Source organism: Parasteatoda tepidariorum, chromosome 8, assembly GCF_982258835.1.
Source record: "Parasteatoda tepidariorum strain Cologne lab strain chromosome 8, Ptep-v5.0, whole genome shotgun sequence".
Classification (NCBI taxonomy): Eukaryota; Metazoa; Arthropoda; class Arachnida; order Araneae; family Theridiidae; genus Parasteatoda; species Parasteatoda tepidariorum.
In genome coordinates, this window is record NC_141762.1 from 12,075,642 (window position 1) to 12,101,164 (window position 25,523).

Consider the following 25,523-nt stretch of genomic DNA (forward strand, 5'->3'; position numbering starts at 1 on the left):
ATGGATACGACACAGGACATATCGAAGGTAGATCAGCTAAGCATTGTTGTGAGGTATGCAGTAATAACCAGATCGGAAAATGGACAGCCAATTGATATAGAAAAAGAAGTGTTTCTAGGCTTTTATGCAGCCATCAAACATGGCGCAGTAGATTTAGTCAACCAAGTAACAACATTATTTATCGACAAAAATATTGATTTAAAAAAATGTGTGGGGCAAGGCTTTGATGGAGCCAGTGTGATGAGTGGTGTGTATAATGGTGTACAAAAACATATTAAGGATATCCAGCCTAACGCAGAGTACGTACATTGTGCCACTCATAATTTAAATTTGGTGATAAATGATGGCGTTAGCAGTTGTGTGGAAACACAGATTTTTTTCGTAACGTTGCAAGATTTGTATAACTTTTTCGGAAGCAGCATCAAACGTTGGGATCTACTGTCAAAATTCACTGACGAATCGGACACCACTCTAAAAAAACTAAATCCGACTAGATGGTCCAGTAGGGTCAATACGATATCTGCAATAAAACTTCGTTATTTTGATATTATCAAAGCCTTATCAGAAATAGATGAGCGTAGTGAAGCAGAGAGTATTAAAACAAAAATGCTAAATTTCGAGTTCGCGTTGCTTTGCGAATTCATGCACAGTGTATTGAACGACATCAATTATGCATCCAAAACTTTGCAAAAATGCGACATCAATTTGGGCGAGGCGAGTAAAGTTTTAGCAAAGTTACAAAATTTATAGATATGATTTCGAATTATTCAAGTTTTAAGCAAGTGAAACTGCTAGAAAATATGGTATTGATACCCATTTTCAAGAAAAAAGACAAAGAAAAGTTAAAAAACATTTTGATGAAGTAGCTGCTGATCACCGATTTCCAAACCGAGAAAAAATATTTAAAATTGAGATTTTCAATAATGTACCAGACACAGTAATATCTCAATTAGGTACACGTTTTATTGGTATGAGTGCAGTCTGTCATATATTCGATTTTCTAACACCAGCATTTTTATTACATGTTGATGAAGCAACTTTATTACAAAAATGTGACGAATTTCAAAGAAAATATTCAGATATAATAGGCCCTAGTTTTTCACTTCAATTTATTAATATTTACCATCCAGTTTTACCTCAACTAACTCAAGCATGGACTGTTCACCAATTATGTAAGGAAATAATGAACAAATATTGAGGGCTAGAATGCGACCTAACGGAAGTATTTACAGCAATGTTATTATTCTTTACAATTCCTGTCACTTCTGCAGCAGATGAAAGGTCATTTAGCAAATTAAAAATAATGAAAAATTATTTAAGAAATAATATGGGCCAAACTCGACTCCGACATTTATCGCTAATAGCAATTGAAAACAAAACCGCATCAAGCCTGGTTTTAAACGAAGTCATTGATACTTTTGCGAAAACTAAAGCTAGGAAATTTTTTTAAATATAATTGTTATTTAGTCAGTTGGTAGGCCCGACCTTCATATAATAAACCCTTGAATCTTCTCGATTTCGTTTTATTAGCCAAACCTACACCAAGTATTAATTGTAATTTATGTTGTTACTGTTTAATATTTTTATTACCTGCACTGCAGTGCACAAAAAAGAGCTTAAGTAGCTTAGCATTTTTAAAGTATTCGTATATTTCATATTTTTATTTGATAAAGCCTAATCAGTTTACATAGCAGTGGGGCCCCATTTTTTAATTTGCCCCAGGGCCCTTGGTTACCTAGCTACGCCACTGTTTATGATTCTTAATTAAAACAATAAAATCGTTCAAGTGATGAAAATCTCTTTTATTCATAACTCAAGAAGTATTTATGGGATCTCCCTGGTCCCATATCTCAAAAATAAGCTCACCAACTTAACGCATAACAAAGTTTAAAAGTGGAAAAGAGAATTCTAAAAGAATTATTAAACAGTGGTGGTCACCATAGCAATGCATGCGCACTGTTCACTATTAGTCTTAAACACAATTGAAAAATGAGATGACGTCCAAATAAGTTGCGCACGCCGTCAAACCGAAAACAAGACCCATTTTGCCAAGAGGGAAAAAATGATAAAAAAATTAAATGAAGATCGTAAATAAAAAACCTCTGGTAGAAAAAAGATGTGTTAATATATTAAATTCTGTCATTCACACTTTTTCTTAAATTTGACACAGTTATAAGATCTTATGATGATTGCTTAAAATTATTATAACAAATTATTTCACTTTACTTAAGAATCATTTTCACATTGTTAGATTATAAGGAACAACATGTTATACCTCTCGATATTAAAAAGTCGCAAGGACTGCACTGTTTTGATCCTTCAACTTAACGCTAAATTTTGTTTCGCAGCTCAGAAATTATAAGACTTAGAAACTGCTAAACTTCAGGAATTATGATGGATTAGAAAATTTAACATTCGAGAATTATTAACCATTAAACTTGCAGTAAAAAATACCACATTTGGTCGATCAGTAATCCCGCTGAAATGCAATTAGAAATACAGTTGAACCCCGCTATAGTGAACTCCCGGATATAGTGAACGAAAAGTTCGCTCCCGTGCCTTGCTGTACATGTATAATGTTATTTTTTGTGGATATAGTGAATCAAAGGAAGAGAGGAAATCGGATATAATGAACTTTTTTCTGTCTTCGACTAATTTTTTTATAATAATTTTGAAATTTCTACTTCAAAATAAATACATAAACCGATTTTTAAAGCCATATATAGCAGGGAAGATAGCAATAAGCATTTTTCTTGTTTGCTTCTTTTATCTCACTTTCCCATCCTTAAACAAAGGCCAACACCAGCAGATGTTGCAACTGTAAGGGGTCAATATTTCTTTCCTATCAGAGAGAGAGCATTGGAATGCGTAGTTATTAATTAATGGTCAAAGGGGTGGACACTAATCTGTGAAGATAAGGCACGAATTTCAACTCGTTTACACTCTCAGTTCAGTTAAGGAATCCTGCAAATAAGTGTCACAAATTAAACTATGACGAGCAGTAAATGTAAAACGTTCTTCATTTAAGATAAGATGGACATAAACTGAAAAATGGATGTAATCAAGCCAATATTTGCAATAAAAATAAAAGTTAACACATATTTTGTTACTACATATCTATTATTTTTCAGTCATTTATTTAAATAATGTATAATAAAAGGAGGAGTTTGGAACCATTAGTTAAATTGTCTGAGGAACGGATATAGTGAACTCCCGGTTATAGTGAACCATAATTTCGGTCCCTTGAAGGTTCACTATAGCGGGGTTTGACTGTATTTGACATGCTGAAAGAGCTACTTCTATTTGTGAACTAAACGCAAATTATAAAACGCGATAATTTCTAACTGTTAAACTTGTTGCGGGAGGAAAATACCACACGGATTGCTCTACAGACCACAGGAATATGTAAATAAGAAGTTGAAATTTGGCATGCTGAAAGGGCAACATTTGTTTCTGAATTTAACAGTGAGTTTTTTTTTCCGTCAAAATTCTAATTTGTTCGAAAGCTATTGTGATTTTAAGTGCTTTTTTTACAAATTTTTTAACTTTTGTTTGTTTTACATTACATTTCGCTTAGCTACTCCTAATCTATACGACTTAGAATCTTGAAATTAAGAAGATGAGAAGTAAAATAAAATGGAAGTTTGGTGGAATAAAAGGAGTTTGGTGGAATAATAAAAGTTATAATTCGATAATTACTTTGAGAACTGTTAAACTTGTAGTAAAAATAATCGTGTCGGCTAATCTAGTGCTCTTGAAATGAAACCACAGAGTTGAAATTTGAGGTATGCTGTATTATAATTTTAATGAGAGTTTTTTGGAAATTTCTATTTGTATGAAAATTATTGTAAATTTAAGTGCTTTTTCATGATTTTTTTCCAGCTTTTTTGATTTAAATTTTGACATTTATTCCTTGTAGTAGAAAATTTATTTTTCTATCACATAATCTCTATTTTATAAGCTTGCGCTCTAATAATAGATGTCGATCAAAAGTAATAACAAACAAAAAGAGAGAGAGAGAGCGAGGTTACATGTTACCAGACATAAATGTTAATATTCTGAGTGACATTTTTGAAAGTAAAAAGAAAAAAAGAAACTTAATAAGTACTAGTGATAAATTTTTTTTCCCCATTTGGATTAAGGCAAAAATTTTTGATGTCGCTATTAGGCCTTTGCTGCCAACAAGAGGAAATTAGTTATTAAAACAATTTTATCACAATCAATTAATAAATTTCTTAGATTTAATAACTGTACCAAATTTTTGTTTAAAAGTAGTAAAGAAGTTTATAAAAATTTTATCATGAGTCTAAGTATGAAAATTGATTTCAGTTAACGAGCCTGCGGCGAGCTCGGGATCTCATATCTACAACCCATCCAACTTAGAATACAAAAAAATAACTAATGAACAAGGAATAGTTAAAATCTTGCTTTATTACAGTTTTTCAGAAAGCTGACGCTTTATTTCATACAGTATTATCGCCATGGCAAATGAAGAGTTTAAACTATCCATGCTATTTTCCAAAGGTATTTTAACCTTTTTTCCGCCATAATCACAAGCTAACTTTACTATTCTAATGTCTACTCCATGTGTTTCACCACCAACATACAAAACAATATTTTCTCTTGGAAACATAACACTTGAGTACAGGTAACAAGGCAGATTTATCTCTTCAAATGCTTCCAATTCACTTGATTTATCTGTCTGAATCAATTCACTGTGTTCATTCATTGCTAAGTATTGTTTTGCCATTCCATCTGAGTGTTCCTTTGGGCTAGCATCATAATTAATTAATTCTGGTGATTCCTCCCAATGTTCTATGTCGCTTGAATTATCAGCAATGAATATTTTTGACTCTTTTGAGAAATAGTTAGGAAGATTTTCCCATTGAATATTGTTTGTGATGGGGATGCGGAAATGACCACCACAACCTACTTTCAACACTTTTGTCTCCCATGGATCAGCACAACCTAGAAAGAGATAACTCATTCTTAGAAAATATTATAAAATTAAAAAAAAAAGAAACATTTCAAACAGAAATTAAGAGGTTGTGATCAGTACAACCTAGAATTAAAAAATATCCTAGAAAAAGGATAAAATGACAAAAAAAAAAAAAAAAAAATTTAGAACTGAAAATAATCTGATTGACCTAACAATTTGATTAATATACTTCTATTTTTTTTGTTTGAAATTCAAGTCAAGTTGATTTTTCGATTATAATGTGATTGTATTTATGTCATAATCTGTCCTTAATAGTTTTTGTTCAAACTAATAAAAACATACTAATTAAATGTTCAATTATTCTTGATTGATTTGGGCTATTTTTTTCAATAACACTATCTTTTCACTAATAATATATCTATAAAAATAAATCTGTTGAAAAAAATAGTAAATAATAGAAAAACAACGATCATGAATAAAAAAGAATTTCATAGAAAAATTTGGCATCAATACTTGTATGGTCCTCTATTAATTAATAAAATCCTAAATTATTCTTGATTGATTTGGGCTATTTTTTTTCAATAACACTATCTTTTCACTAATAATCTTTATATATATATTTCGTCTGTTCGTGTGTATGTCACTGAACTCCTCCTAAACGGATGGACCGATTTAAATGAAATTTTCTGTGTAACTTCAGAAGGATTCGGGAATGGTTTGTATCTAATTTTTTTTCATTTTTTGGACAGCTTTAACGTATATTTTATTTAATCGTATTCGGATCCAAACTAGACATAGAAACATAATAAATCAAAAATAATATTCACGCACGTTGCAACAAGTCATATTAAACTCTAATACTTATGCATGCCCTTAAAAGAAGAGCATCAAATATATTTGTAAGTATGTGAATAAAGGCAATGATATAGCAGTATTTCGAGTTGAAAATACCAATGTGACTGCTCTTCCAGTGAATAACAACGACGAAATAACGCTGTACCAAATAGGCCGGTATATCAGCTCCAATGAAGCTGTTTGGCGTATCTTTGGTTTCCCAATTAATGAACGGGATCCAACCGTTATTCATTTAGCCGTCCATCTTAAAAACGGTCAGAGCGTATATTTCACGAACGAGACAGCGATTGACCGAGCTATAAATCCACCAAAAACTACACTCGCCAAATTTTTTGAATTGGGTAATCGCACGGATGCTTTTGGCGTCTTTGCACGGACATTACTCTACTCAGAAGTACCACCCTATTTCACATGGGTTCAAAAAAATGGACACCCCACAAGCAAGGCACACCGGTTGATGATTGTTCCGGTTAATTCAAATCGAACGCCTTGGGGAGAATATTTACAGTCAATCCAAGGCAGACTGAGTGCTTTTATTTTCGACTGTTGTTGGTTAATTACACCGGCTCATTCACGTTTCAAGATATATGTAAAGTCGATGGAAATCAGCATCCAACGTATAAAGATGCATGCTTTGCACTCGGCTTGTTGGAGGAGGACAACCAGTGGGGATGTATGCTTGCTGAAGCAGCATTGAACTGTACTGCAAAGCAAAATCGTCTACTATTTGCTATAGTATTAGCTACATGTTTCCCGGCCCATATAGAAAAGTTATGAGAATATCACAAAGATTCGATGACTGATGATATACGGTATTAATATCGCACACGTTGCAACGATCTAACGATAGTATTCAGCGATGCTATGAACAATGAAGCACTGATTGTTATTGAGGATCTTTGCATTATTATTGCCAAATTGCCACTCAGTCATTTCGGTATGCTTTCGCCAAATCGAAGTGCATCTGATTTATTAAACACTGACATGAATCGTGAACTTCAATACAATACGATAAAAATGGCAGCGATTGTTACTCGCAATGTTCCACTAATGAATGAGAAACAAAGGAGCATTTATGACCGCATTATGCTCGCAGTTTCAGCAGGACAGTGTGGAATTTTTTCCTGATGCACCAGGTGGAACTGGCAAAACATTAATTACTTCGCTAATTCTCGGTGAAATACGATCAAATAATGGCATCGCGTTGGCCGTTGCATCATCTGGCATTGCGGCAATTTTATTGGACGGAGGCAGAACAGCTCTTTCAGTATTTAAGCTGCCACTAAATATTCAAAACAACCCAGATGCAGTGTGCAACATAAAAAATATTTCTTCTATGGCCACAGTGTTAAAACACAGTAAAATTATCATCTGAGATGATTGCACTATGAACACAAAAATCGCTTGAGGCGTTGAACAGGACATTGAAAGATATAAAAAAATAATGACAAATTATTTGGCGGCACTCTGTTACTCCTTTCACGTGATTTCAGACAAGCACTTCACGTCATTCCGCGTTTAATGTACGCTGATGAGATCAATGCTTTCTTGAGATCATCTCAAGAAAGCATTGATCTCAGAAAGCATTGATTGAACAGGACATTGAAAGATATAAAAAAATAATGACAAATTATTTGGCGGCACTCTGTTACTCCTTTCACGTGATTTCAGACAAGCACTTCACGTCATTCCGCGTTTAATGTACGCTGATGAGATCAATGCTTTCTTGAGATCATCTCCACTTTGGCGTAATGCTGAAAAAGTTCTACTAAATGTAAATATGCGCGTCCAAATGCTTCAAGATCCATCTGATGAAACATTCTCAAAACAATTGTTAGATATCGGTAATGGAAAGGTTACTAAGGATGAGACTGGATGCTTAAATTTCCGGACGATTTCTGCACAATCATTGATTCACAAGATGCTCTCATTAGCCTAATATTTCCCGATGTACACACGCAATGCATTCATCATGAGTGGCTGGCAGAAAGGGTGATTTTAGCAGCAAAAAATGTGGACGTCAACGAATTGAATCTGTAGATGCAACAGTTATTGCCAGGTAACTTGGTGACATGCAAATCCATTGATGCAGTTTGCGATCCCATTGAAGCTGCAAATTTTCCAACAGAGTTTTTAAACTCATTGGATTTATCTGGCATATCACCGCATAATTTAGTACTCTAAGTTCGATCTCCGGTTATTTTGCTTCGTAATTTGAACCCACCTTGGCTGTGCAACGGCACGCGATTAGTCATTAAAAAATTTATGAACAACGTCATCGAAGTCATTATTTTAAATGACAAATTCCGGGATGAAAGTATATTACTTCCACGAATCCCTATTATGTGCCAATCCCTACTATGCCCCTTATTATGCCTATTATGCCCCCACAGATGTGCCAATTCAATTTAAACGCATTCAGTTCCACATTAGATTGGCATTCGCAATGATAAGGCCAAACAATGTCTGTTTGCGTCTTAGATTTGAACACACCATGTTTTTCGCACAGATACGTGGTATACTCTCGAGTGAGCAAACCATCCAGTTTATTTGTGAAAGCTAAAGATGGAATGACAAAAAATATTGTACACTCCATTGCACTGAGAGATTAATATTGTTGACTAATATTTTCAGAATTCGTTGTATATATAATTTATAAGAAAAAGTTGCAATAAATTTTTAAAAAAATATTATTTGGTGTGTTGTTACTTTCACATTCCGTCATCGTTCACAGCGCTTCATGCCTCTTCCACTCATATACCACATACGCACACATTTACAATAAATAAGATATATTTTTATACTCTAGAAAAAATTCATATGGCAAAACACCGTTTGCCGGGTCAGCTAGTATATCTATAAAAATAAATCTGTTGAAAAAAATAGTAAATAATAGAAAAACAACGATCATGAATAAAAAAGAATTTCATAGAAAAATTTGGCATCAATACTTGTATGGTCCCCACGAAGATAGGTTGACTAAATAAATGAGGGCATTAAAAAACTAAGAGTGAGCAACAGCATAAATGAGAAAGAGAAATCTTAACAAATTATGACATTAATAATTCTGCAACAACCATACAAATTAAGAAAACTGTTTTGACAACTCAATATCAAATCTAAAATTAATTATTTCACTGATATATTTTTTCCACTGAACAATTCTGGAATGTTTTAATTCTAGAAAATGAAGTAATTTGCTCTCTTTCATAAAAATGCTTGAACTAAAATTTTTGATTCAAATCAATACACACATTTAAGAACATATTTTTTAAAGAGGAAATGCAATTATAAAAATATATTTATTTAAAACCATCTTTTAAGAATGAATATATTAAATAAATATCTGTTTAATAACTTGAAAAAAAAAACATTAATAATTTTAGAATTAATTTTATTCTAAAACAAAGCCAACATTTTACTTATTTTCTTATTATATGTTTTAATGAATTATAAAACAGGCACTGTTATTTGAAATTTTGATATTAACTTTTAAAATGTGTTGGGGTTTTTTTTTAAAAAAAATTCAGATTCTTTGAAGCAAAAAGAAATGCATTTTTCACAAATTTAATAAAAGTTTATAAAAGTTATTTAATAAAATAATATAAATATTATTTAATAAAATAATAATTATTTAATAAAATAATATAAAAGTTATTTAATAAAATAATATTATAAAGTTTATAAAAGTTATTTAATAAAAGTCTGGATTTGTACAATATGGCAATAATCGGCTTACTGTATAGTAAATAAATTCTCTAAACATTCGATGTTGGTATATTATAACGGTTACAAAATTTAGATGTAACTCTCACAAACACTAGAAGTTTGGATAACAAAGAATATTTATACGAAACTGTCACACCACTTAAATATAGGTGAAGTAAATGTAACATGATTGATAAAAAATATGTTTATAGTTCCTCTAAATTTAATATGTTAGTGTATGTATTATATGTTAGTGCTAGGAGATCGACCGCCTCGTTTCCCTGGATTCCACAGTGAGCCGGAATCCTCTGGAGAGCCACTATCTTGTTATTACTGGCAAACTATTTGAGGAGATTAGAGCAATTATCGATGGTTAAAGGTTGGTTATCGAGAGCGGCTGGGAGCATTAATTGCTGTGTTACACATATTATTAATGTAAAGAAGGGGAAAAAAAACATGTAAAAAGCACAAATGAAAATACATAAATCGACATACTATATTTTCAGTTCTATTAACAAGAACCCGCCTTGTTGTCTAAACATCAAATGAAGGTAGAGAAATAAAGAGACAAACATGCATAAATTGGTTTAATTAATAGGGACAAAGGAACAAAGAAACAATTTCAAACATTGAACAAAGAAAAAACAATGAAGAGATAAGACACAAGTGGGAGGGTATTTAGCAGGAACCTTAAGGGTCAAATTAAAATGAACTTTCATACATTGGGAAAGGGTGGGATACTCGAAAGACTATTAGATATTTTCAAAATACATAATCACTCCCAAAAATTAAGTTCAGAAGGCGAAGAGCCTGTGTTGAATGATTTTAGTAGAATAAAAATCAAACCTGCGATTTAAATTCCAACTGTGTACATCATTAGAAAATTGGTTAACACCCACATATTGGAAGTATCTTTTGTGTCTTTTAAATCAAAGTTTAAGGGTACGTTCAGTTTGTCTAATCTATGCAACACCACATTGACACAAAATTTGATTATCACCCCAGCTATTAATATCAGCAATATCAGGTTGGTGAATTTTGGTTTATTTACAGGGGAAGAAACGCCTTTAAACTCAAATTTATTCAAAATCTTACCATTACGGAAACTGATTTCTGGATAACAATTTAAAACAATCTAATTGTTTAAGTTTGATATAGAGAGTTTAGTAGACTTCAAGATTAATTTTCTATAGGTAGAATCAATAATATTAGATTAAAAACTACGACCTACAGTGATACCTTTAAGATAAAGCAGCTCCTTGTTGTGAAGATAATTGTAGATACTATTTTTGAAGCGTGGTAAATAAGTGTGCATAAGGCACCTAACTTTTGGTTGGGGGGGTGGGAGGAATGATTAGGAGGAGGGAGTAACACTGTAAATGGTTTTTAATAAACAGTTGTGAGAAATTTATTGCAATTAAGAGCAATAAGAATATCAAAGAAAGGTAAACACTTATTATTTTCCTGTTCTGATGTAAATTGTATGCAAAGATCTATAGAATTCATAATATTAAGAACATGATCAATGTCAGTATTGTCCATCAATGTGAAACAATGGCCGGCATATCGTCCATAAAAAGCGAACTTTAATAAATCAAAGAATTTCACTTCAAAGTAGTGCATATACCGGTCACTTAAGAGGAGACTGAGAGAATTACCCACAGCAAAGCCATCAATCACTCCATAAAATTTACCATTAAAAGGGAAGGTGGGTGCCCTGTTACGGTTGGGTATAGAATAAAAAAAGGAATGAAAAGCTGCTAACAAGCAAGTGATAACAATTTAAAAAGGAAAAACTAAAAATTAATGGCCGGGTGAAAAATATAGTGGTACATTTTTGAAGTGGTGTTGCAAATTTTACAACCCAGGAGGAATATTAATTTTTAAAGTTCCAGAAGATAACAAATATATTCTACAAAAGACATACCTCCTCTCCATAGAAGCTATCCAGACCTAGGATGAAAACAAAAACCATGGCTAGTGAAAATGAAGTAGTCCAGTTCTTTTTTTTACTAAAACTTTGGTGTTTATTGGATCTTTATTAGGCAGACATCTTAAAAATTATCATAGTGAGGCACAACATCTAAAAATTATCACAGCGAGGCACAACATCTAAAAATTACCACAGCGATGCACCACATCTTATGGCACAACGTCTAATAAATATGGTTATTAGTGGTAGCTGGAGCTGGAGACCGAACTATTTTCAAAAAAAAGGAACAGCTGCCGATATTTTCGGGACTTTCTTTTGACAGATTAAAACAGCATTGCACTCAAGCTAGAACTGGCTGTGAAGGAGCCCATCAATGGCGGTGTCTGGGTAGCGGATCATATTAAAAGCAGGAGATATCCCGAGCATAAAGCTAGAAAATGACTGTGAAGGAGTCCATCAATGGCGGTGTCGGGGCAGCGGATCATATTAAAAGCAGGAGATTCACCATCAGTAAATTACGTAGTAGACATTAATCAGAGAAAAAGAAAAGCACAGCAGATTTGACTTGCCAACATGGCGGTAGACGTGACGCCATCCCAAAAGATGTTCTCTTCCTCAAAAAAAAGAGGAAGGGGGAAAAAAACGTCCTGCCAGGGAGCAGCGTGACGTTGGGGTGATGAAAGATTTCGAATCCGCCGCTCATCTTTCGCGCGCTCTTTTTATAAGAGACAAAAACTTAAAAGTTGAAGTTGTAGTACATGTTGTGCAAGTTAAAGTTAAATTATCTAAAAATTACGAGTTGAGACGAAAAATTGATTATACGTTAAAAGTTACGGTTGAGAAACACAACATACACGCGGAGATGAAAGATGCCGACAACCAGTGCGAATTCTCAGAAACGAAAAGGGTGGAATGTTCTAGAAAAAAAGGGGTTTTGCAAGGAGCTGGTAAGGAATTTTAGGGGGAGAATGTCCAAATTGCGCTAACGCGTTAAGGGGTGAGAAGAAAAAAGATGAAGAGAATAAAAATTGTATCATAAAATTATAAATTAAGCCGAAACAATTAGTATTTTGATTAACAAAACAGGATATTTAGAAATTAGGCTGTGACTTAATGTCACAGTGGGCTGTTCCAAGCAAATGCAAGTAAGATTTACAAATTTGTCCATTCCATCTTGGTTAAAGTGGAATTAATATAATCCTATTTTAAGGCAATATTAATGAAAAGGTTAGTGAAAAGACTTTGCATGAAAGGAGAGCATTTTGTTATCATTAGATTTGAACGTATGAAGCTCATTAACAAAATCATGAGTTTCTGATAGTATATGAATTCACACTAGAATGTGGGGACAAAATTTAAGCAAGATGCGTGGCTAATTTAAATGAAACGGTGCCAATGTTAGAAATAATGAGTCAAAAAGGAGTGCAAACCCTATGAATTTTAGGTAAAGCATAAAACCCTGCACAGTGTGAATTAGTAGGTGTAAGAGAATATTTCAGATGATTAGAAAAAATAATAAGTTTTAACGGCAGATTTTATTTTATTCAACTCATTCATCTTGGATCTTGAAGTAATCAACTATATGAACCTTTATCAATAAATGTTTGAGATTCCTCTAGATATTTAACTTTGTCAAGAACCACAAATTGACTCCTTTACTCGGCTTTAGCAATAGGCTCATTAATTTCTCGCTACTAGTTATTGAAAATCATTTGGGATTTCATTTCCCCCTCATAATCGTTCAGCTCCCCCCAACCAAAAGTTATCTGCCTTATGCAAACTTGTTTACCGAGCTTCTAAAATTTTTTCAAATAGTTATCTCATCAATGAAGATCTTCTTTATTTTAAAGCTATCACTTTAGGTCATGGTTTTCATTCTAATATTATTGATTCCACCTACAGAAAATTAATCTCACAATTTACCAAACTCCCTAAATCGAACTTTAACAATTTGATTGTTTTAAATTATTACAAGAAAATCAGATTCCCTAATGATAAGATTTTGATTAAGTTTTAGTTTTAAGTCGCTTTTCCCCCCTGTAAATATACTAATATTCACCAACCTTGAAAATCCTATTGCTGACATTAATAGCTGGGGTAATTATCAAATTTCATGTCAATGTGGTCTTGCATACATTGGACAAACTGATCATACTCTTAAACTTCAATTACACATTAACAGATACAAAAACAAGATAAAGTGGCTGTGGCAGAATTTAATGTATCACGAAATAAATATCTCTTCTCCATTTTAACATAGTAAATTGAGATAGTTAAAACTAGATGAATCACCTTTTATCAATAAAACATTGCGGCAACCAGCAGAAGCTGCATGTCTAATAATTGATCCTAAATTTCCTGGATCCCTAATGTTATCACAAAGTATGGTGACAGGTATCACATGTTCTGATAACAACTTTATATCATCAACAGATGGTCTTTGAAAAACACCTGAAAAAATCATTTTATAATTAGAAAATAATTAACTCTTTATATCAAAGAATATTAGATGGAACAACAATAGAATATTGAAGAATTTAGTAGAACATGTCAAGGTATAATTTTTAAAACACAACAATTTCTGTGAGAAGTTATAGATTTTTCATGTATTATATATTTAAAAAGTAAGTATTACGATACCTCATTTTTTCAAATATTTAATATTAATGGTAAGTAAATGAAATTTACTAGACAAACTTCAAATTTTTAAAAATCTTCCCAACATTAATGAAAAAATAATGAGAATGATGACGAGAAAGTGTTTCTTCTTTTAAGTCACTCACTTAATGAGATAAAAAAAAAAAGAATGACTATTTTAAAAATTCAAAAAATAGAAAGATGCAAAAATAATAAATACTCTCGCACTTTGAGAATAAAAAACAAGTTTTACCTATGACCTCAGGAGAACTTTCAGACAATAACTGCATAGTTCTAGGTGCAATCTTGAAAAATTCTACTTTTTTCATTTTTTCACAGTTAATCTCTTCAAGGACTGTATCTTGGCAAAAATAAAGAGCATTGAGTTTCATGCCAGCATTAATGGCATCACTGATCAACACTTTCCCTTCCAAAACCATTTTTTCTTTCCGTTCTCTCAATTTTCGGCTTCTAATAAGGGCAAGAGTTTTCCTAATAGAAATTAATACAGATTAATATATTATATGAGCTCTCTAATTTCAAACAAAGTAAGTTTGGTCAAATTTACATGAACCAAACAGACATTTTTTTTTTTACATGAAATGAAGACATTTGTTCCTTTTTTTGTACAAACATTTTTCTCACTTAAAGTGAAATTACCTTTCTGTGATAGAAGTTAGGGATAAGAGTTTTCCTAATAGAATAGAAATCAATATTTTATATGAACTCTTTAGCTTCAAACTAAATAAATATCAGATGCAAATTTTTTTCATATATATTTTTTTACTTATTTATTTATACATGCATTTTGTTTTTCTTACAGAAAGTGAAATTAACCTTAAAGGAAGTTATTTCCCTTTACTACAAAAAAACACAGAACAATGTATGTTCATCTGTTTAGAGAGTTGGTATATTAAGCCAATAACAAAAATTATTCTTACTTAAAATTAAAATATCTAAACGGTGCTTAAAAAGTTTTATAACTCAATTCCAATTCTACTAACAATACAATCTGTAAAAAACATAGAAAAAAAACATGAATTATTTTTGTCTACATATAAAGTCTACAATAGAACAATCTAACTCAAAAATTTAACAATATAAGTCTACACTATAAAGCAACAATTCCTATTTTACTTGCAAATAAATTCTGCAAAAAAACATAAATTATCTTTTGTCTATATGTTAAGCCTACAAAAGAAGTTATTCGCATTTATAAAGAAAAATCTAGATGTCCCTGACAGAGTTTTGCAGTTGGACAATTCACATATATTACAGGGCTCAAAATCAATGGAGGTTAGTTGGTCCTGGATTGAATTCGAACGATGACCATCATTGGGGTCTGTCCAGACATTTTGCAAAAAGTCCGTTTTTGTAAAATTGTGAAAAAATTGCTCGTAATTTGTGAATATAAAATAAACATTAAGTCACATTCTTTCAACCAGGGTCCTGCTTTTATGAATTTGTGCGAATAGGGTCCTTATTGCAAAAACTTTTTCAAGGAGTTTTTAAATTGAAAATAGATACAAGATTATGCTGTAAAAATATAAAATTTAAAAAATGTAAAAACATAAAAAAAATTCAATTTTCAAAAATAAACAGCAATTGCTGCTTCTAAATTAGAGATGCAACATACAAATATTTGGTATTTAGCCTATACTGTGAAACACAGAATATTCCTTTTGGATGAATAATGGAAGAATCGTCTACTGAAGACAAACTTAATTCGTTTACATCCATCTTTCTTGTTTTCTGCCCTGGGAAGGGTTTATTCAATTAACAAAACAATAGTTAAGACAGGGTTGGGTTTTTGACGTCAAAAAGTGGTTTTTGACATGACAAGGGTATAATACTGGTTTAAACCGTCAAAAACTGAAGTTTGCCAAGAAAATATATAAACTTCAAAACTACCAACAGTTGCCATGCATTATATTGAAATTTAATTATACTATAGGTAATCAGCAGGTTTTAAAATATTTTTTAATTAAAATTAAGGTAAAATAACAGATTTAAAATCTCAGAAATTTATATTCAAATGCATGTGCAGAAAAATTTTGCACAAAAATTGTTTAAATATTTATATTAAAAAAACTTTTTTTTCTTCTTTTTGATACTTAAGAAAATTAAAAGTTTATTACTATGCATTTTTGACAGATAAGGAACATATAACTAATATTTATAAGGAACTTACAAGTTATGTTGTATAAATACAAACTTGATATAAGATACAAGTGTATAAAAAAAAAATTTTAATGTTATACCGAATATCTTTATTATCCTGTATGTTAATGTGAATTTAAAAGTAGTTATATTTATGAATAATGATAAATATAATTCATATTGTTTATTATATTTATTTATAATTATTACACTTATCATTTTAAAACAATTTTTATCTCTTAAATTTTTTTTCTCCACTTGTATTAAGAATACAAATAATGCATATCTTGAAAGCAAGAAGTAATTATTCAACAGCTGAATATTTAGATATTCAACAAAACTATATCGTATTCAGCAAAATGAAATTCACAAGTATTTGGATAAACTAAATTTTCAGCATAGTAAATGAATAGGTTGAATATACTGTAAATCGACACTAACTACGCTGTGTATTTAACAGAAAGCACTTAAATTTGTATTGTCTTATGTTAAAAAGATTATTAAGAAGATTTAAAAGAATATTAAAAAGATTTTTCTTTAAAAGAAGATGTCTAATGTACAAAACTGCTAATGTTTATCTTTAAAAATGTCTAATTTTTAGTATAATCTATACTATACACTAAATTTGGTTATAAATAAATTTCTTAATAATATCACTGCAGATTTTCAATAACACATGAAAATGAATACATAATATTACAAAAGATGTGAGTTTTCAAAAGTACAAGATTTTGGTTACTATTCAAAATATAAGTGTTTCTTCAAAATTTTAAATTTATTTTTTCTAGAACATATTTAGAAACACTATCCTTTAAAAAATATATAAATTTTATGTATTAATTAAATTTCACATATGAATATAGGTTTTTGACATTTTCGACAGTGAGGTTTTTGACGTGACGGTTTAAACCATGGTTTAAACTGTCACATGTCAAAAACCTGCCAACCCTGAGTTAAGATAAACAAATTTGTGAAGGGTCCGATTAAAAAAAATCATTTTGTGAAGGGTTCGTTTTGAAGTTAAAATATTTTGTGAAGGGTCCGTTTTTTTGAAATGATATTTTGTGAATGGTTCAGTAACGGACCCAAATTTCTTCTAAGCACACCCCTGATCATGAAATAATTATCACTGTTATCTTGAACTTGCAACTGATTAAAGTCAATCGAGCATAAAGGGATGATAAGAGATACACTTGTTTTTTTTATCTGACACTGCCTCTAAAAATTTTATTAACTAATTTCACCTTTTTTTAACTTTTAATATACTGATTCATTTATGATAAATATGAAATATCTAATTAATTTAATAATAAAATTTAAATATATGTAAAGCTTCAGTCATAATTTTTATATCTTTTTATTTTTTTACTTTAAGCATATATTATTCAATGAATTTATTTTGTTTTAAAAATTGTTAATATTTTGTTAATGAACTAGAGGAATGGGAAACAATGTGGAAGAATTGGAGAAATCTTTCAATTAATGATTCTTTGAACCAGTGATAATAGTCACTGGTGACATCAAATTATATTTAGACAATTGTTCTGCATTCCCTGATATAGATATGTACCAAATATCTAGGTTTATTTATTAGTTTTAAGATAAACTTACAATATAAATTCACAATATGGATGAAAGGTATTAAAGTACTGTCTAAAAAAAAAAAAATTATTTTTTTTTGTCAATTTTAATTTACATTTAGTGATAATATAAAATACATTAAAAAGAATAATTTTCTAACACTGGCTTTAAGTTAAATTTTCTGGTTTTGACTTCAATTCACTGAAATTTATTCCACAATATGCAGTATGACACATATAAAATCACAACACACAGAGATCGCCAAGTCTAAGCAGCTTTAGGGAAACGATTCGCGAGAAACTTAAAACAACAAAAAATACCACAGAAGGGGACCAACTCAAAAGATATAACTCGTAGCCACCCCAAATCTCTACATGTTTTTTTAAAAAGTTTACAAATTCAAAATACATTTGTTGCCCGGGCGATCATAGTTGGGGCGGCAGATCCCGATACAGAAATGTCCTCCCAATAGGGATACCTTTGAAAGAATAAATTGCAAACGCGATTTACATAAATGACATCTTTATCTAAAAAAGAAAGTTTAAATGTTAAATAATGTCATAATTACATACATGAGGCGAGAGTTTTTTGCTTCAAGCGTCTCATACTGAGACACATTTGAGTTAGTTTCACAATGGTGAAAAACGCTTTTTAAATTATCATTATTCTGATTGCCGACTTGTAATTTCAAAAGATTGTTTTGCTGAAGAGATGTTACAGAATCTTCTGAAGAATTTGATATCCTAAAAGTTTTCCGTCGCGATACATTTCTGCTGTAAAAACGATATGAATATTCTATCTTTGTAAGGGATATTAATCTTCTAAAATAACGAAAACTCATTACAAGACAAAAAAGTAACACGATTCTTGTTGAAATTTGTTTGTTTACAATTTTCTTTATATTAATGCGCTTTTGGTTACCTATTTTTGTTTGATTTAGGTTGCTATTTTCTGTATGTTGATTTTTTTCAATCTAGTAAGCTATAAGCATATCTTGTTTCATTATTTCTCTTTGAGATATCCATGTACACACCTTTCCTTTCTGGGATAAACAAACAGATAATATCGGTTAGTAGTCTTTAGTTCTTTCTTTTCCTTGTCAAATATTCACGTTACTCTGTAAACTTGTTTAATTTATGTTTTAATTCTAAACTTATAAAGTGCTTGAAATTCATATCGATACAATTTTGTTGCGATCCAAATCATATAACTAGTATTTTAAATCTTTTCGTTCACCTGATTCTTAAAAACTATTAAATCATGGTTTTTTATTTCACAAGTGATGTTGTTTCACCTCCCGCTTTGATTTATATGGGACTAGATAAATTTGAAAACGAGTCGTTGATAAAATGGGGTTTTCCAGAGGATGTATGGTTTCATGTTGACAATTTATCTTCAGCCCATGTTTATTTGAGATTACCAAAAGGTCAGACCATAGACTGTATTCCAGAACCTTTATTGCAAGATTGCGCTCAACTTGTGAAGGCCAACAGCATTATTGGAAGTAAAAAGAATAACATTGATGTCGTTTACACAGAATGGTCAAATTTGAAAAAGACAGGTGATATGGAAGTTGGACAAGTTGCTTTCCATAATGGCAAAAATGTCAAGACAATGAAAGTCGAGAAACGCATTAATGCCATTGTAAATAGACTTAATAAAACGAAACAAGAAAAATTCCCTGACTTTCAATCAGAGCGGGAAGAAAGAGATCGTTTGGAGAGAGCTGAACAGAAGGCTAAGCAACGGACTGAAAAAGAGAAAGAAAAGCAAGAGGCTTTGAAAAAAGAAGAAGAAGCTCAGTTAAGAAGTTATTCATCTCTCATGCAAGGACCAATGTGTTCAAATCAAAATCCAGATGATGGTGAAGACTCAGATGACTTTATGTAATTAAACATTGTTTGAATATTTTGATCTTTCAAAAGTTATTTGCTGTAAACAAAATTTACTAATTTTAATAAAACCTTTTTACGCAGTTCTACTTTTCTTTAAAGGACTCCAATATAAAGTAAACAAAATTCTTTTATAAGTTTTTCTTTTAAAAAAAGAGTCTCAAAACTATGCACTGTGTTCCTATTTCTAATATTCAGTGTGAGTTATAATAAATGAGTAACATTTTTTGATTGGTTGAGAGTTAAAATGTATGTTAAAGAAATAAAGCGTTTTCCTATAGACTTAGCATGGAGTCGTCGATGCGGTATTTTTTATTTCGAATCTCAAAACTTTTAGTATGTATTAATTTATGGTATTTTGAAAATTAATATTAACTATCCAAAGTATTTATTGCTTGTAAAAATATTGATTAATGACTATATGTTAAATTTGTCATCATTTTAACGACAATGAAATTAATACAAGACTTTGACAAAATAAAAGTAGCTGCAGAAAAACACCTATAATTAAAAAACTTTAACAGAAAATTAGACTATTTAGATTACAATAAAATTTGCAAATCTTAGCAATGAACTTTGCTGTTTTTCTCTTTTACAACCTTTGTTTCAGACATTTTTGAAGCTGTTGTCGTAACTCTCTCTCTCTAACTGAAGTGACGTGCTGGAACTCTATTTAGAAGCACTGCAATATTAATTAGTAAGTGGTAATAAGTTACCATACAAACACTTATTTTAGATATAATTAGGTTTCACATCAGTAGTGAAAATTTAGTGGTCCTATAGGACCACCTAGCTATTGATTTAGTTGACCTAAAATTTTATATGGTAGATAAACTTGAGGGGGAAAATTTTAACTTCATGATTACATAATTCATGTTATGATATAAATCTAGAATTATTGATTGCCATCTATAACACCCTAAAACTAATTAAGTTCATTATCCCATAATGATTTAAGATTAGTTTTTATTAAAGTTTAGTGAAAAAAAGATAAAATAATATTAATAAATAGATATAACATAGCGATTAAAATGCTGAAACCAGATAAATAGATTAGGAATTAAAGCAAGAGCTAACAAAATATTATAAACTAAACTCAGTGGCGGGACAGCTCATAGAGGGCCAAGGCTTACTGTGCCCATCTCAGTTTTCTTGACCTTGGGCTCTGGGGTGCAGGAGCAAGTGTTCCGGTCAGCCGAATGCGGAATCCCAGTGTTTAGTTCCCAAGCATGCTTGGTTCTCATTTATCGACCCACTGAAGGGATGAAAAGCTGAGTCAACCTTGCCCGGCCTGAGGATCGAACCAAGAACCTGTGGCACAAAGCGCTACCGCTCAGCCACCGGGCGGTAACAAAATATTATATTAAAGATTAATTATCTCACCATTTTAAATAAAGGCAGCTCTTAACGAGTAAAAAATATTATTTTATTGATATAATATTTTCAATTTATTGATTGATATGATATATTGTTATTTCATTAAATAATTATATTGTTATTACCTGAATGCGAAGCACAGCACAAAATGTAAATTTGAAATTTCAACATTTTGTATCGGATTCTTTTAGTTATCCCAATTGAATACTACGCATTTGAATTTTATACCACATACAGAACAATATAATTAGTATAATTTTTTTAAATGCATGGAATTTGATACAAAATACTTTTTTGTAAAATCCAAACATATTTCAATGCGACAAATTTGTCGCCCATGCATACAATTTTACTAACATTAGTGGAACATTTGGCAACAACTCTAGCCATACTAGCATGAACTCTATGTCTCTTGCATAGTATGAAAATTAAGTTTTACTTTTAAAAGCCTTTCACAAAAAAAAATGAGTTGGAAATTTAATGGGTGAAACATCTCTATATAAATTTTTTTAAGAGTTATTTATTTATTTATTTTTTTTATCTCTTGCAGTAAGTTTTGATCCAAAACAATATCAGGGATTAGCTATTTTAGAAATTTCTATGTAAAGAATATAAAATCTGACATTACATCTTATTTAAATTAATAGATTTAAAAAAATAATAAATAAAACATTTCCCTGCAATAAAACTTTATAACTGTCTCATTTAAAGGAGAGAACTCAGGGCCTGTTGCTAATGCCTCTAGGGGCTGAACATTAGGGTTCTAGGCCTCTAGGGTTTTAAACATTATTTTTTGAAAAATTTTAAAACACTAATTATAGTTAAATTATTAACTTATTTTACAATATTTAAGAAATGCATGACTGAAATAAAAGAACTGAAATTTATAATTGTGAAAACAAAAAAGAAACATTAAAATATCTTCTTAAAACTAAAGCTATGGAAATGAAGTTCTGACATAGTTTTACTGTATTTTATTTATGTATATCTTAGCCTCCATTGAGAAATACTACTTATATTATTTATTCCCTCTCCAAAAAAGTTTCTTAGGAATAAAGTATTTTTCTATAATGCTAAATAAAGTATTTTTAGTAAAGTATTGCCATAAAATAGATTAAAAGTCATTTTACAGTCAATGCTCTTTAGTACAACCCTTCCTTTACAATGACCAATGTATAAACTCAGTAGTTGTAATGTTATTTTTAAGGTCATTAGAACGTCTGAACTAAACCCTTAATTCCAACTTAGGGGCTGATTTTTTTTTTTTTTTTTTTTTTTTTTTTTTTAGTTACAGGAAAATTTCTCCAAAAGCCAGTGGTAAATATTTTTTATGCTTTCTAAACAAATATTTTTCCTTTGAAAATGAATGAATAGCTTAAGTTTCTGGGAAAGGATTCAAGTCATGATATACCCCTGAATAAATATAAAATTAAATTTTCTATGAATGAAGGAGGAGTGGTAGGACTACCCACTCATATCTTAGTTCATTCTGGGCGTTTTTAATATTCAAAATCTTAAAAAGGTGGTAAAATATTGAATATTTTTTATTATACAGAGTGACTACTAAATACTGTTACACTCCAATAAATGGGAATTAATTTTAATCGTTTGGTAAAACAATTGTTTTCTCACTATTCCTGTGAGTTCTATAAGTGCAGACGATTTTTGATTAAAAAAATATTTAGAATCAGTTTAAAGATGGAATGGAAAAGATTGATAGTTAAAGTTAAAAAACTTTTCGATCTCGAATTTTCTGCAAGTAGAATGTTTAAGCAATTAAAATCTCTTTGGTGCTATAGAACATTTATATATCGAACTATAAATCGATTATTGGGTACTAATAGCGACCCAGGTCTGATCGTTCACTCTCAGTTCGTACAAAAGAGTGCATTAAAAGAATTCGTGAATAGATACAAATATATCCACAACGTTCTGCTAATAAAATAGCTGCAGAAGAGAACGTGAGTCGGATAACTATGCAAGTTATATTAAATGAAAACCTGTGTTTTCGCCTTTATCGTAAAAGAAATGGTTTGACAACTGCACAAAGGTTATGAATAAATTCATCAATCATATTTTTCTTGACTGAAGATGGTATTCGCTCTTTTCACGTAATATTTATCACTTTCTTCAAGGTTATTTTTACTTAACAGTTCTTTGGACTTATATTATTTATTTAGCAAGAATGGCTGCTCGTAAGCAGCGTAACACTATATTCTTAGAACATTAGTTAAAAATTTTAGATAAAGTCGATGAAAAAATAATGTTTTTGTGAGAGAAGTGAAGTGTTTATGGGTTTTGTGTACTCGTGATACAGTGGCCTCACTTTGCAATGTCCATTTTTGTTTGGACTACAAGGATTTTTGTCATGAGCATCACATGTTTAGAATGTCTTCGATTTTTTAGAATTTTTATGAGTGTATATGTTAAGAAAAAAATTTATTTTACTCATGAATCGCCTGGTAGAAAATGAAGTCTACAATGCAAACATTTTATGTCTAAACAAAGTAAGGTACTCTTTTTGGTTGTGCAGTCGAGTGTGATGAATAAATTTAACACTATTTTTTCTTTTTGTGTGATGGCTATTTTGTTTTGTCTTCAAATAAAAATGACAAAATGAAAAAAAACTTGAATTTACCTGTCCTGTTTAACCAAAAATAATAAGGAATTTGTTGAAATTTGCTGCAGTTTACATTATACAGGGGGAAAGATACTTTAAACTTTACTACGTCCTCTACTTTTAATTATACAGGGGAAAATAATAACTGTATAAATATATTAAAATTTACTACTGGTTTTCATTTTACCAGATTAACCTAAATGATTTTCTGGTTTCAAAAAACTGTTTGTTTATACAGTGTACGAAGATGGATGATACACATTTATACAATAAATATATTTCCGGTACAAATGTTCAATGTGCTTTCTTACAGTCGGAACGTCATTCATCTCAAGGGTAAACCAGTTCTGTTCATAAATTCAATACAAGTAGCGACAAAGAAAAATGGAGAAGCAATTTTTAATATAAATTCATTACAAATAAATAAATTAACAAAATATATCAAATAAAAATCAGTGAAGACTAATATTTATATTTATTACTGTCGTTGAACAGCCGACTCAATTTTTTGGGTTGTCTGACTACTAATGTTCAACTCCGTAGCCTTGTCATTTTGAACCCAATTCGGAAGACAAAGGAACTCTTGGATCAAGTTTTAAGAGAAATTTGCCTTCGTGGAGGACCTTTTGATGGAGCAAACCCCCATTTGCGTTGCGTTTAGAGGAAAATCGCAAAGACTTCTCATGGTTTGCCTGACGGCAAGGGAACTCTAACCCATGAACCATATCATTGAGGATATTTTACGTCAGGGGCGTGCGAGCTGAGTGCGGAATTCCTATCGACCAGCCATCGCTGGGATTTGAACCCGGTTCACATCAAGGAAGGTGAGCGCTCTATCCTTTGAGCCCCCTCGCCTAGAGAAGTCTAATAAATAAATTTTATTGGTTTCAAAGAGGCGCACTGATGCTTGTGGAAATTTTCAGCAATGGCCTACGAGTCCTTTAATCTATCCCGTCAAAGTGATTGCTTTAGAGAGAAAATAATTTTGAATGCAGAGCAAACCAACGATTTCACACTGTAGTTTCTTTTGGTTAAATAACTCTAAATATCATATCTCTCGCTTGCCATTGTAAAAAAGCCCACCAAAAATAATAACATGAAAACAATATGTAAACTAAGAGATATATCATAAGAATTTTATAATTAAAGTAGCAGGCGAAAAGAAATTAATATATTAGCCTTAATTAATTAGCCTTTTTATCTCCTAGGCCCACTAGGCAAGGGCCTAGGGCCCACACTTTTTGTGGAGCTTCAGAAACTAGTAAAAAGTCCTCATTATTACTGTTTCTTTTAAATACTGAAAAAAATAGTTTTTCTCAAAAAATGCATTTTTTTTTAATTTCAAATTTTCTTTATGTCCTGATACAACCAAACTCATATAAACATTGCACTAATCAAATCAAATTCGAAAGTACAGCTGAATTTTAATTAGTGCAAGTTTTACACAAGCGGCTTAAACGAAAGCAATGAGAATACACATTCACAGTCTCTTATAAATGATTAATGTCAACAAGATCTATATGGTTTCCGAGCTACAATCTTTGATGTTGTGCTATTTTACACAAATATAGCCAAATAGGAGACCATGACATTTAAACCATGGTTAACCTTACACTTTATTTAAGCTGTGATATTAATTTTGTTAAATTAGTTTTAGGCTATCACGACCTGTTAGAACTTATAAATCACAGAAGACTGTTACGAATGGTAAAATTACGCTTAAATTTTAACACAAATCCCATTAATAAAACTTCCTAGAATATTAGGCCTGTTTACACATCGACTCGTAAGCATAAGCGGAAGGATACAGCAGAAGTTTTC

General features: G+C 30.9%; 3 protein-coding genes across 3 annotated transcripts; 2 read left to right on the forward strand and 1 right to left on the reverse strand.

Moving 5' to 3' along the window:
* Positions 1-750, forward strand: LOC122271237 (zinc finger MYM-type protein 1-like). Its single transcript, XM_043051805.1, has one exon. It carries the CDS (start codon positions 1-3, stop codon positions 748-750), a length of 750 nt encoding a protein of 249 aa, XP_042907739.1.
* Positions 751-4,413: 3,663 nt separating this feature from the next.
* On the reverse strand, positions 4,414-18,741 carry LOC107439207 (rRNA methyltransferase 3, mitochondrial). Its single transcript, XM_016051722.4, has 4 exons — positions 18,386-18,741; positions 14,326-14,564; positions 13,728-13,886; positions 4,414-4,968 (listed from the first exon to the last, which is right to left on the reverse strand). The coding sequence occupies exons 1-4, from the start codon at positions 18,652-18,654 to the stop codon at positions 4,433-4,435; spliced, it is 1,203 nt and encodes a 400-aa protein (XP_015907208.3). The 5' UTR covers positions 18,655-18,741; the 3' UTR covers positions 4,414-4,432.
* A 101-nt stretch (positions 18,742-18,842) lies between these two features.
* On the forward strand, positions 18,843-19,788 carry LOC107439208 (coiled-coil domain-containing protein 25). Its single transcript, XM_016051723.5, has one exon. The coding sequence runs from the start codon at positions 19,074-19,076 to the stop codon at positions 19,701-19,703; it is 630 nt and encodes a 209-aa protein (XP_015907209.3). The 5' UTR covers positions 18,843-19,073; the 3' UTR covers positions 19,704-19,788.
* The last annotated feature ends 5,735 nt before the right edge of the window (positions 19,789-25,523 follow it).